The sequence below is a fragment of the Triticum aestivum genome, chromosome 3D, assembly GCF_018294505.1.
Source record: "Triticum aestivum cultivar Chinese Spring chromosome 3D, IWGSC CS RefSeq v2.1, whole genome shotgun sequence".
NCBI lineage: Eukaryota > Viridiplantae > Streptophyta > Magnoliopsida > Poales > Poaceae > Triticum > Triticum aestivum.
This window is the reverse complement of record NC_057802.1, coordinates 463,641,606-463,655,621: the sequence shown is the minus strand read 5'-3', so window position 1 is coordinate 463,655,621 and position 14,016 is coordinate 463,641,606. Positions and strand designations below refer to the sequence as shown.

Below are 14,016 nucleotides of genomic sequence, written 5' to 3'. Positions count from 1 at the left end.
CAAATTATCCTGTACGAGTTTCTATCGTGATGCAAATTTGTCCTATGTTAAACTTATACAAAATAGCTAATTCGAGACTCCAGTTCAACAATGAAGAGAAAAGCAAGCAAATTTAAATTAATACTATCGCTGAAGCGGAACCTTGTTGTATACGATTATTTTTGGATCCTGATAAATGCCACACGTGTGGCACGAACACATGGCAACTCTAAACCTTTTATGACAAGTTTAATGACGCGAGGATGACAACATTAATTGTCAGGCATGGCAACTTCCTTTTCGGATGGCAAGTTTTAGTTTTTTTTTGGGTTTGTTTTTCTTTTCGGATGACAAGTTTAGTAGTAAAAAAAGTCAGAGCCGGAATGCTTCGTGCCACAGGTGTGACATTTCTCATTTGGGTTATTTTTTGCACTGGCTATTTTTTTAATCTATACTTGGCTTGCCCCCCTAACCCAAATCTTGGCTCCCCCCTGCATCCAACAATGAGAGGATGAGGGCACAAATCATATACACAAACAGGTTCGCCAAAAAAACACACACAAACATATCAGGATTGAAGATTCATTAATTGGCCGTACGCTGAGAGTATCTGATCAAGAAGTTATGACCTAAAGGAAGATCACCGAAATAAGTTTTGATGAGCTTAGAATGAGGGTAAGCAGTGGCTTTCGAGTCTTCGAGATTGAAATATATGGTATACTTGCCCCGCCATGTTCTTGATCTGAACAGTTCTTCAAGAGAGGAGTTAGTGGAGTTGTTGGAGAAGATAGTATGTGAAGGTGGTACCAAAATAATTCACCACACCCAGTATGAAAAGGTAGGTAAAGAAACACCTCTATATATTCACCAAATCTCACGTCATTGCTAAGATACATATGCGATCATCCCAACACAGTTTGGCACTAGCTCGTGTCATGCCATCGAGGCATAGAACTTGCATACTTCTGCATGGTAGTTCAAACCATTGTAGTAGATTGTAGGCTTAGGAGACATTGGGATATCATGCAATCCAATGGCTATTTGGTTTCGGGTTAAGAATTAGGAAGAAGTTGACAAGTTAGATAGAACTCTGGCTACTTGAAGATGAGACAGAGCAATCACTCTCACGATGGACTTCTATTGCTTTTACAATTTACAAATTTAGGACATTACAACCAAGCAGTCTCGGTGCCTCTCACGTCATCAGTGATTTTAGCTGCCAAATCGCGCGTGTCCATCGTTCCGGGTGGTTGATGTATGCTAATACCTTTGTATCTGTACTAGCAAGAAAGCCTGTACGTTGCAACACGATAACAAATTGTTTCAAATTGAGCCACTAAAAACGTAATACTTACAAATTTTTACAATGATTATAAATAGTGTACCAGGGAAGGGAGTTATGTTGCCTTGACGTCTTCAATGTTGCCTTCGCCCCGTTCGATGTATTGCTCTTCGGCATCGGTGCAAGCAAAAGCGGCATCGTTTTCTAAGGTCACCAATGCTTGAAGCAATACTATAAGGCAGACTCTATCGATGCTTGGTCAAGCCAGAGTCGGTGATGTCAACCGTGCACGGTGATGAAGAAGCAACCTTGTCTACCCAGTCAGACACAATGGTCATACATGATGGTTTGTCTCTGACAATGGCATCTATGTGGAAAGTGTCTTATTCAGTGTTCTGCCAGGGCCTATCCGGCTGGGTGCAACGCTCAACATCAACATCGCCGGTCCATCGTTTGTTGGGCTTGAGTCGACAATGGTTCCGAACTTGGGCGTCCGAGAATCCAGAGAATCCACATCGAGTTCCCCCTAAACTGAAGCCAGTTGATTGCTTCATAGTTAGGTACTTCCTCCGTTCGGAATTATTTGTCTCGGAAATGGATGTATCTATACGTCTAGATACATCCATTTCCGAGACAAGTAATTCCGAACGGGGGGAGTAGCTTTCACATATTCAGCTTGTTGTCGCTGGTCATTACGATGGGAATGATCAGTCCAAGAGGTTGCTTGTTTTTGTTACATGTACTACATGTACTAGATCGATCGGGTTCTCACACATATATGTGTCTCTCCACGTGACCACTTATAGTCTTCATCTCAATCACCCACTTTCGTATATCTCTTTGACAGTAGTTCACATGGTCGAGCTGACGCCGAGTGCCCACTGCCGCGTCTGAGCCAGTGTCGGCCAGCTCGCGTGTGTTGGGCGTGGCGAACGAGAGAGAACGACGAGTCGAGCTCTGACCTGTCCGACCAGCCTGGCGCGCAGCCGGAGTTTGTTGTCTCCGTCGGCGGCGGCAGGGAGATACGACGCCATTGAGGCCGCTTGCGTCGCGAGGAGCGGCAGGCGAAACTGTGGTTTTGTTTTTAGTCGCCCCGTTCGTTCTCTTCCCTTTTTATGTACCCACGCACACACGGTTAAGGTTCGAGTCAGGATGGAATTCATATTTCTTTAGGATTGAGAATCGAACGGAAACACAGAGGCCAGACGCATGTACGAGCCATCGTTGTTGCTAAAATAGATTTAGTACCTTTATTAGCAAGCAGGTGTAGAACTATAGATAATGAGGCTAGTCATACTGGGAGTAACTTAGGTAGTAATATAACACATCACAAAACAAATTTGCTTACGTGGCATGGAGTTAATTAAAAGAGAGATGCTTGTGGTAACATAATATGTTACTGTAACACACCCCGAGGTAAAATGAGTCTATATCTCAATTAATGAACGCTTGCATGTTATCATCCATATATTACTATCCATTATGAAGGTAGTAACATAGACTAATAACAATAACATATGCATGTTACTAGTCTATGTTACTCTCCACTATGACCAGCCTGAGATGGTTGTCCTAAAGGGGCTATGCTGGTGGGAAAAAAATTCGAAATATGCTACTACTTCCGTGTCGGTTTATCCCTCATTGTATTTTGGATCAAAGTTTGACCATATATCTGACTAGCAAAATATTACTGCATGTACCAAAAAATTAATATTGTTGGATTTAATTCTTAAGCACTTGCTCTAATCTTTTTAGCTTTGGAGCATTGCTCTTGTACATATCAGAAAGCTCTTTCATCTGAGTGAGGAACTGAGGATGGTGGTCTAAGCTTCTTCATGAGAAAACCTTTTTAGTGAAGCCCTTGAGCAAGGAGACAGTACATGCATTTTTTTCATTAGAACTGTTGCTTTCTTCTTCTATATCATGAGTAGAGGATTGTAGAAGATCACTAGCAGAAGAAGCAGGAACTTCAGCACTATAGGCCATTTTTTTTCTTAGCAGGCAGCTCTACACTCATATTTGAATGCAATTTTCAATTATATTATTATTTTTATATAAAACTTATATTTATTAGAAAAAATATGACACAAAATACGAGGAAGACCTGTAAACCAGGACAGAGGTAATAGTTTATTGGAGATGTACCCACATCATCTATTATTGAGGTGCACACGATCTCTGTCATGGTCTCACCAGTCACCACTGCTGTTAGAAGGGAGAAAGAGGGATTGTTGCGGAATATGATGGATGTATTATTGAGCCTCGAGGGCGAGTATATATTGAGTACAAGACTTGGAGGACAAGACGCCTCTCCTGGAGATAAGGTAGGAGACGGATTACAAATCCTAGACTACCAAATACAAGTATCACAACCGCGGGGACGGCCTCGGGGCGGCGGCGGGGACCGCGTATCGCGACACTACGGCCCGAAAGGGTGACGCAGCGGCGACGCACGAGTCGATGCAGCCGCGAGGAGAACCACGGGGCGGCGGTGCTGCGGCCGATGCTCGATCGGTGGAGAGGCGCGCTGAACTCGGGGACGATCTTCACGGGACCTGCGGAGGCGCGCGTAACCGACGGGCCAGGTCGGTCGCGCGGCGTAGATGAGGCGGATCGCGGCGGCGAGCGGATGATCAAGCCGATCGCGCGCGACGTCAGGGACGCCGTTCGGTGGAGGAGTGGTGGCGGCGGAGTCCGGGATGAGGCCGGCGACGACGGACGGCGGGGGACGTCTGCACCGGCGCCGGGCTACCAAAGCAGCGCCGACGCCTGGGCAGCGAGGCCCGAGCGACCAACGGAGCAGCGGCGCCCGAGTTGAGGCGGCCGACGAGCCTGATGCAGCCGAGGACGATGCCGGCGAGGTAGACCGCCGAGCCGCCGTGCAGACGCGGCGGAGGCGGGTGACGTGGATCGATGGGCGGGCCGGCGCGCGAGCGTCGGCTATGATTGGCCGACGCATGGCGCGAGGCCGCCGGGTCGCGGCGATGCAGGTGTCCCGGTCGGAACAGGGCGGTGACGACCGGCGCAGGGCGACGGGCGGACCGACGCGCGGGCCTCGGCGCGCGTGGCCGCCAGGTCGGAGGAGAGGCCGGCTGGTTGCACCGGGGTCGGAGTAGAGGCGCACGGGGATCGACGGCAGCGGCGGGCGACGCAAACCGATCAAGAATAGATCGGAAAACCACAAAGAAAAACGCCGATCAAAAAACGACCGGCGAGAGAGCGAAAAAACCCGGAGCAAGGGCTCGGAAAAAAGACTCTCTAGGACAGCCGGCCAACACGGCCGGCGGACGAACCCTAGGTACGGGCGGCGCGGCCCCCGGCGGCGGTCATGGAGGCCGACCGCCCCGGAGGCGGCGCGGAGCGGAAGCGACGGCGCGGCTAGGGTTTGGATCGGTTAGGCTGATACCATATTAGAAGGGAGAAAGAGGGATTGTTGCGGAATATGATGGATGTATTATTGAGCCTCGAGGGCGAGTATATATTGAGTACAAGACTTGAAAAACAAGACGCCTCTCCTGAAGATAAGAGACGGATTACAAATCCTAGACTACCAAATACAAGTATCCCAAATATATCTCTAACAACTACTACCAACCGCCGCTGCCCTCCGCCCCTCCGGGCCTCCGTGTCGAAACGTCTGTTGCCTGTTGCCCCTTCTCCTTGGTGTCGGCTGTTGGCTGTTGTGCTCCATAGTTGCCTTTTGGTCATTCCGGTGTATTCTACTGTTATGGCTATAGATCACTTCTTTTGATCAGTCGCTACGAAGCATTCGATAATAGTAAATCTTATAGCCTGTTAACTAGGCCTTATTGAACTTGCCCTGATACAGACTCTAGAAAGTAGCTAATCCAGCTCTCACTGCAACCACTCTCCATACAGGCTTTCCCTCGCAGCTAACATGTGTGCTGCTTTATTACAAACACGGTTACAGTATTCCCACACATATAAAACTTTACATCTTTAAACAAAGTTTCTAAAGCGAAAGGATCATAAATTTTACTCCCTCCCTTCCTAGAGATTTCAATAGACTACATACGAAGCAAAATGAATGAACCTACACTCTAAACTATGTTTATATACATCCGTATGTAGTTTTATAATGAAATATCTAAAAAGACTTATATTTAGGAACGGAGGGAGTACCTCTGACTGCTTCCTCGTGGAATCTGTTTCAAAAATCACTTGTTCGCAGTCCATTTCGGTAGCAATGATAGTTGCTAGTTGCTTGCTGTAGGGCTAAAGCTTCAGCATGTAGAGGACTAGAGACATGGTACAAGTGACTCGTTTTGCAAAAAAAAAACATAGAAGGAACATCTAAGTGACTCATCACATAAGAAGAAAAAGCAAAAAAATCTTCATGTAAAATCAATGATATAGGAGTTAAGATGTGCAATACGTAAAACATCTAGATGTGCTTTAGCAAAACCGTTTCTTCAAACAGGCAAAGAAAGCAAACACCGGTACAACGCCAGCTACATAAATCGATCCAAGTTCAGGATTACATCAACACCGACATCCATCTTAGGCCCCGCACATCAAGATTTGGGTTCCCCCTCTCGATTCACCACACCTAAGAATTGCCTTGCGAAACAGCCAAAATCTAAAAACGACGACACTTTACAAACTTAACACTTCAGAGTTCACACTTTCGTACTCTCCCAGCCGCCAAAATCACCACCGCCACCAGCTTAATCGACCTCCTCAATTTTAGGCCCCGCACCGCTTCCGCCGGCCGGCGCATCCTCATCCATGCCGGCGGCACCGCCCATGCCGCCCATGTCCGCGCCAGCGCCCTGGTACATCTTGGCGATGATGGGGTTGCAGACGCCCTCCAGCTCCTTCATCTTGTCCTCCAACTCGTCCACCTCCGCGAGCTGGTTGGTGTCGAGCCAGCTGATGGCGCCGTCGATGGCGTCCTCGATCTTCTTCTTGTCGGCGGCCGGGAGCTTGGACGCGATCTTGTCGTCCTTGATGGTGTTCCTCATGTTGTAGGCGTAGTTCTCCAGCGCGTTCTTGGCCTCCACCTTCTTCTTCAGCTCCTCGTCCTCCGCCTTGTACCGCTCCGCCTCCTGCACCATCTTCTCGATGTCCTCCTTGCTCAGCCGCCCCTTGTCGTTGGTGATGGTGATCTTGTTCTTCACGCCGGCGGTCTTGTCCTCGGCCGACACGTTGAGGATGCCGTTGGCGTCGATGTCGAAGCAGACGGTGATCTGGGGCACGCCGCGGGGCGCCGGGGGGATGCCGGACAGCTCGAACTTGCCCAGCAGGTTGTTGTCCTTGGTCCGCGCGCGCTCGCCCTCGAACACCTGGATCAGCACGCCCGGCTGATTGTCCGAGTAGGTGGAGAAGATCTGCTCCTTCTTGGTCGGGATGGTGGTGTTCCGCGGGATGAGCGTGGTCATCACGCCGCCGGCGGTCTCCAGGCCGAGGGACAGCGGGGTGACGTCCAGCAGGAGCAGGTCCTGCACCTTCTCATTGCCCTCGCCGCTGAGGATGGCGGCCTGCACGGCGGCGCCGTAGGCCACGGCCTCGTCGGGGTTGATGCTCTTACACAGCTCCTTGCCGTTGAAGAAGTCCTGGAGCAGCTGCTGCACCTTGGGGATGCGGGTGGAGCCGCCGACGAGCACGACGTCGTGCACGGTGCTCTTGTCCATCTTGGCGTCGCGCAGGCACTTCTCCACGGGCTCCATGCACTTGCGGAAGAGGTCCATGTTGAGCTCCTCGAACCGGGCCCTGGTGATGGTCGAGTAGAAGTCGACGCCCTCGTACAGCGAGTCGATCTCGATGGTGGTCTGGGCGGTGGACGACAGGGTGCGCTTGGCGCGCTCACAGGCCGTGCGCAGCCGGCGCAGCGCGCGAGGGTTGCCGCTGATGTCCTTCTTGTGCTTGCGCTTGAACTCCTGGACGAAGTGGTTCACCATGCGGTTGTCGAAGTCCTCGCCGCCGAGGTGGGTGTCGCCGGCGGTGGCCTTCACCTCGAAGATGCCCTCCTCGATGGTGAGCAGCGACACATCGAAGGTGCCGCCACCAAGGTCGAAGATGAGCACGTTCTTCTCGCCGGAGCTGCTGGCCTTCTTGTCCAGGCCGTAGGCTATGGCGGCGGCAGTGGGCTCGTTGATGATGCGCATCACGTTGAGGCCGGCGATGACCCCGGCGTCCTTGGTGGCCTGCCGCTGCGAGTCGTTGAAGTAGGCCGGCACCGTGACGACGGCGTTCTTGATGGTGGTGCCGAGGTAGGCCTCGCCGATCTCCTTCATCTTGATGAGCACCATCGAGGAGATCTCCTCGGCGGCGAACTGCTTCTCCTCGCCCTTGTACTGGACGACGATCATCGGCTTGTCAGCAGGGCCTGGGATGACCTTGAACGGCCACAGCTTCATGTCGCTCTGCACCGACGGGTCGGTGAACCGCCTGCCGATCAGCCGCTTGGCATCTGCAATAGTGATATAACAAGACTGTGAGTCAAACTGTTCCATTTGCGCTCAAATTAATCAAACTCATCTGGGAACAAAAAGCAAATAAGCAGAGCAACAGCAGAGTTTTGACATGCTCCAAACAGGAAACTGAAATTTACCCACAATGCTGTCCTGCCCCAAAACAAATAGTTTCAACAGAAACAGCCAACCCAACAAGTTATCTTCCTTTCCATTGTTGACCCATTGTTTTCTCGTATCTCTGCTAGGAGTACTCGTTAAGCCCAGCAAACAAATTTAGACAAACAAAATTCAGAGCAACAGCATTACAGTTCCAAACAGGAAACTGAAATTTACCCACGATGTTCTCCTGTCCCCAAACAATTGTTTCAACAGAAACAGCCAACCCAAGGAGTTGTCATCCTATCCATTGTTGACCCGTGAACAGTTTTCAACATAGAAATCTTAATCAGCAAAGCTTTTGACAGAATACTACTGGAACTAAGGGGATTTTAAGCTTAGACCAGATTAATTGCATATATTTCCGTCAGTTTGTCGAATACACGACGATGCAGAATAGGACAATGCCAGCGATTAGACACATGTCCAGTTGGTTTTACATTCCTCTGCTACTTGTTAAGCCCAGTAAACAAATTGATTTGCACTGCGATACTAGCGTCCCTACGAGGAATTGGGTCCAAACAGAATCAGTGGCAAGCCAAGCACGAACACGAGATGATCCATCTATCTAAGCTAGTAGAAGAGGAGCGGTGCAGGAGGACGTACCGAAGACGGTGTTGGTGGGGTTCATGGCGACCTGGTTCTTGGCGGCGTCGCCGATGAGGCGCTCGGTGTCGGTGAAGCCGACGTAGGAGGGCGTGGTGCGGTTGCCCTGGTCATTCGCGATGATCTCCACCCGGTCGTGCTGCCACACGCCGACGCACGAGTAGGTGGTGCCCAGGTCGATGCCGATCGCCGGCCCCTCTCCTCCCTTCGCCATCTCCTCTCTAAACTCGAACGGGGAAACGGGAACTCCAAGATGAAATCGGAGCTAAGAACTCGAGATCTGAGGGAAATCGCTTGATTGCTAGAACGCGTTGGGAATCGCGATGGAACTGATGGATCCTAGGGACGAACACGGGGCGCGGGTTTTATTTGGGATGCTGGGATTTTTCGAGAATGTTCGGGGAGGGGCGCGCTCTGTTCTCGAAGCCGCTCGAGTGGTGCGGTATGCCTGACGGTTGGCGTTGGAGAGGAGGAAGACGCGGACCGGTGAGACCAGCCTTTGACCCTGTCTCGTAGGTTCTACAGCGAACGGCTATGTTCCGGCTGCTGGGCTTTCTTGGTGGGCTGGGTTTTCTCTCCTTTTGGGTAAAAAAATATATGGCCCATTATTGAAGACCAGTCATAAATTTTTGTTGAAAAATGTTTCTGAAAAGAAACATTTTTGTTGAAAATAGGAAAATGAAATCTGCGGTCATATGAAAGCGTTTTTTTGCCCCTCAAAAATAAATAAATGAAAGTGTTTTTAACATTTTTTATTTATGCCACTCGTTGTGCTCCGTTACTCAGTTTTGCCATTAGGAGTTTCAACTGCTCAACAATGTCATCACTCCGTTAGCCGCATGCTTAAAAATGTCACTAGACACCATTACTGCTAGCTCAAATCCCGTTTACCATGCCATATGGCCAAAATTTCCATGGACCCACATGTCAGTTCCCCCGTTATATCACTACGGTAAAGTGTGGGTCCCACATGATCTCCAACATTGTTCTTATTTTCCTATAGAATTCTTCTCTTGCTTAAGCTTAACAAGTAGGGCCGCACTTATCATTGTGAGATAGAGAGAGCTGACATGTGGGTCAAAGGGTATTTTGATCATATAACATGATCAACGGGGTTTGACCTGATAGTAACAATGTTTAATGCCATTTTTTAGCAAACATCTAACGATGCTATTACATCTTTTAGGTGTCTAATGGCATTCCAGCGCAAGCATCTAACGTAGCGATTGTATTTTTTAGCAGTTGTAAGTTTTAATGGCAAAACTGAGTAGTGTGACATAACTACTGGCATAAATTATAAAAACCCTACTTACTAGGGCTAAGTAGTGCAATACTTTATACATTTTTGTACAATTTAAATTTTAATCAGAAAAATCAACCCGTCTTTTCACACTTTATTTATGCACAATATCTATGAAAACTATTACTATTTTATCATAAAAACGGACTGGCGCGGCAACGCGCACTATCAACGATCTAGTGGATGGATGAAAGATGCGCCGAGGGGCTCACCGACCTAACTGTCCGGCCACCGATGCGCCGCTGCGGGAGCCCGCACCGAGGTCTGCTTTGCCGCCAGGTCGGAGAAAGAGAGGCAGCAAGAACGGCGAGCCGATAGCACCGAGCCGCCACCATGGCGTTCGTGCCATGCACGTCGCAACCGCCACCTATCGGTTGCCGAACCTCACGCCGGCGATCCAAGGACCCTCGCGCCTCCTCTCCTCCTTTTCTTCACTACGGCGACCACGCTTGCCTCAGAGCTCACCGCCTCCAGCCATGGTGCCACCGCCATCGACCACCTCGACGCCGAAATCAGTGGCAGTAACAACGCGAGGAGTAGGAATGTAGGATAGAGAACCAGAAGAGAGAGAGGGGGGGCAAACGTGGAAGGGGGGAGAGAGAAATGCAGTTGCACATGGGAGAAGAGAGCACGAGGAGGGAAAAATAAGGGTTTTATTCGCGTCAATGTGCAGTTCCAACGAACAATTTCCCACAACAGACATGTCTCCCTCCCCTGCTTCAAGCCTCGTCAGCAGCAACAAGGGCGTTTACACGAAATTGTTTGAGTCCTCACGTTCGTTAGTTAGCATTTGGGTAGTCTTTTGTTTAATAATGCGTACTCCCTCCGTCGAAAAAGCTTATCCCGACGAAGGAAATAGAAGGTAGTACATTGAAAACATTCAGTTTTCTGAACCGAAACAACTTCCATCAACCCCAGCTCGTACACATAACCATGGGAGACCGGAGCCGCCATTCCGTGTTAGCGAAGCCCGCCTACAAAATGAATGGTCACCGTGAGTACATCAAAGCATCTCTAATAGAAGATGCAAAAAAAAAAGAGTACACCAATGACATATCATATTTTTATAGAAAGGAGCAAAGTTAAGTACAAGAGATGCCTAAGAATAGGTGCGTACATTCATCTTCGGCCACACCCATTTACAGTCCACGCCGGTTTAGTCTAAACTTACTCTCTCACAAAACGTGATAACCCACCTACGCCTACACCAGTTGTTCTCCACTCTTGCACCTCGCTCAAAATCACATCCACCAACTTTAGGGGTGTCCTCTGTTGCCTAGCCCTGTTAAATACGCGAGCATTCCGTTGTTTTCACAACGCCCAAACCACCGCAACCACTTTGACGTCCATGTTTAACGCCTAAAAACATTCATGCCAGACTTCCCTTATATACACGCATTGGATCAATATATGCTCGGCGTTGTCTTCTTCATGCAGACAAGTGTATAGGATGGAAGAACCCATAGATTACGAAGGGATTGATACATAGAACGAAAAAAATCCATAGATTAGCAACGCCTGGAGTGGTTTGAAAGATCCAGCATTGCTGGCATTCATTGATAATAGCAGAGAGCAACGGAAAACAACAAGGTGGTGAAGGTCCTAAGACCTGAAGATCCGAAGATCAAAGAAAAAGAAAAACAACCGCCCTAATAGCTGCAACACAACACTCCATACAACGATGACCTTTTGGGACTTGGGTAAATAATAAATTGACGGAAAAAGTGAAGCCCGCCTACAAAATGAATGGCCACCGTGAGTACATTAGCACACGCAAACGGAAACACGCAGTATTCAGATCCTGCAATGATCACCACCTGCATGGATGCCATCAGGGACAAAGCTGCGGCCAAGGGCGTGCATCTTCATCAGCGGCGTCTGCCCCGCGCTGTCTTCGTAAGCCTAGACGACCTTGGTGAGCGTCGGCCACGCCCTTGTACGACGCTGGGTTCCTCCGAAGTGACCCGCCGTCGGTGCAGCCGGTGACCGACAACAATAACAGAGAGAGAAGAAACGGAGACCGAGCCGGACTCAGCATACCGCACCGTCCCGATTCGCCGCTGGAGCTGCGAGCGTGCGAGAGATGCCGCCGCCCCGAAGAACGCCTTGGAGGAATTTCTTGGGCGACCTGCGGGTACGCGAGCAGGAGATCCAAAATCCAAATCCGATAGGTGTTCCTTTTTGTTTTTGATTCTATCTTTTCGTGGGCGACCTTTTGATTCTATCTTTTCTCATTGTTTACAGAGGTGGATCGACCTCTTGGGATTCCGGGGGCTGATCGACGTCGTCGCCAGGCGTCCAGGCCAGGCCATCTACAAGGTGAAGGAGGCACCACGGGGGCTCCCGGAGCTGACCGATGTCGCCCGGCCCCAGGGAGGTTCCGGCCCCGTGATCCTCATCACCCGCGCTACGCTGATTGCCTGTGCGGCGGCGCCGTCGCGTTCCGCCGCTGGCAACCGGCCGCAGCAGCTGCCACCTCCTAAGTGGTCCCTCAAGGAGGAGAGCTACGGCGATGCCCTCACGGAGATTTTCGAGGTATCTGCCAACTTCCCTCTCCGCGGCCAAGTACTGGCCTGGGATGGCATTCGTACCCAGATCATCTGCCAGAGCAAAAACGTGAAGGAGTTCTATTCACGAAGAGCAAAATGGGCAAGAGACAATCCCGGAGCTAAACTCGTCGATTTCAAGGTATGGCCGCTATCCTACTGACTACTAGCTCCTTGCTGGAGCATCCAATTTGGTACACTACAACGCTGAAATCTATCGCATGCATCCATGCAGATGACGCTGCCTCCCACCGGACCATCTAGGTACATGTGTGCCTTATCTGGCGCTTACTTTGAAGTGAAGATCGACGCAACCACGAAGAAAGCCGCAGAGGAGCACGCCCGGGTGGTGGACTGGTGCTACACGCCCTTGTCCAACAGATGCAACACCGTCTCCATCGAAACCAGCATGGGCGTCGTGGACATCCTCTGCGCGATGATGAACGAAGCCGTGGAGGTCACGATGTGTGTCGGTCTGTGCATACCCACGGACCTATGCGTGGGTCGACTCTACGGCCGCATCACCGCACGCACCGACATATATGAACCCGAGATCACCGTGTTCACCAGAGGCGTTAAGTCGGCTGTAGACCCTCTTCGGCGTGTTGCCCATCCACTGCCAGGCTTTCTGTCTGCTGACTCATACCGCCATGTAACCCTTCCATTGGCGCGGACTGTCCTCACGGTGCCGATTCAAGCGTCACGCATAGAGCTCAAGGGGGAGCTGATGATAGAGGGATCTAACACGCTGAGTGTTAACCATTCTATCCATCTCGATGCTAAGAATATCTGGAGCCCGTGGGTCAAGCACGGAAACTGCTATGCTAGAGTGGCCCTAACCATTAGGTTGGAAGTGGAACGCTAGCTAGTGTACACATGCATGGTGACCAGAATGTGTCTGAAGATGCATGGATCATCGAACTGCATATCCTAAAGGCGATTTACTGCAGGCTGCTGCGGAAATTGATTGCAATTATTTCAATAAGATTAACTTGTGTGAAACATTAATAGTATTTACATTAGCAATATAAAAATTAAAACTAATAAAAAATAAAAAAAATCAGTTACATCTTCATGATTATATGGACAAAATAGCGCTGCAATTGAAGATTGCGGGAAAACAAACTACGATCTTAATAAAACAATAATATGCGGAGATGGGCCTTCTTCCTCTTGTCCTTGAATCAACCATGTTGCCATTGTCTTCACGAACTACACATGAGCAATGCTATGTCAAATAAATAATCAATGGAAGAAGGTATATTTATGCAGCTCTAGCCGCAAAACAAACACTACAGTGGTTGATCCTAAAAAAAAACACTACAGTGGTTCAACCTGTAGGTAGTATTTGGCGTACGCGACGTGGTCCAAGTTGCCGTGGCCGCACACTGCCACGAGGATGACCTTCTCCTCCCCCCTGTTTTCTTGCACTCCTCTCCAACGCTGCTGCCCAGATCGCCGCTGCGATCGTGTGTGTCGACTCCGGCCGGTGCAGGGATGATGCCTCCGTGCATGCAATTTGTAAGGCAGCCGCACTCCGGTTCTGCGTCATTCTGTCATCAACATTATCAACATTTTATTAGTACCTTGAAAGCATTCGGTTTGGTTTTAGGGAAACAGATGCCATGAACCCCAGCTTGTACACGCATGAGAGGTCAAGGAGTCAAGGTGCCATTCGCAAAGCCCGGCCGCCTGCAAAAGAATTAAGAG

General features: G+C 49.8%; 1 protein-coding gene across 1 annotated transcript; it reads right to left on the bottom strand.

Moving 5' to 3' along the window:
• Nucleotides 1-5,649: 5,649 nt before the first annotated feature.
• Nucleotides 5,650-8,922, bottom strand: LOC123079697 (heat shock cognate 70 kDa protein). Its single transcript, XM_044502495.1, has 2 exons — nt 8,461-8,922; nt 5,650-7,694 (listed from the first exon to the last, which is right to left on the bottom strand). The coding sequence occupies exons 1-2, from the start codon at nt 8,672-8,674 to the stop codon at nt 5,950-5,952; spliced, it is 1,959 nt and encodes a 652-aa protein (XP_044358430.1). The 5' UTR covers nt 8,675-8,922; the 3' UTR covers nt 5,650-5,949.
• Nucleotides 8,923-14,016: the final 5,094 nt, after the last annotated feature.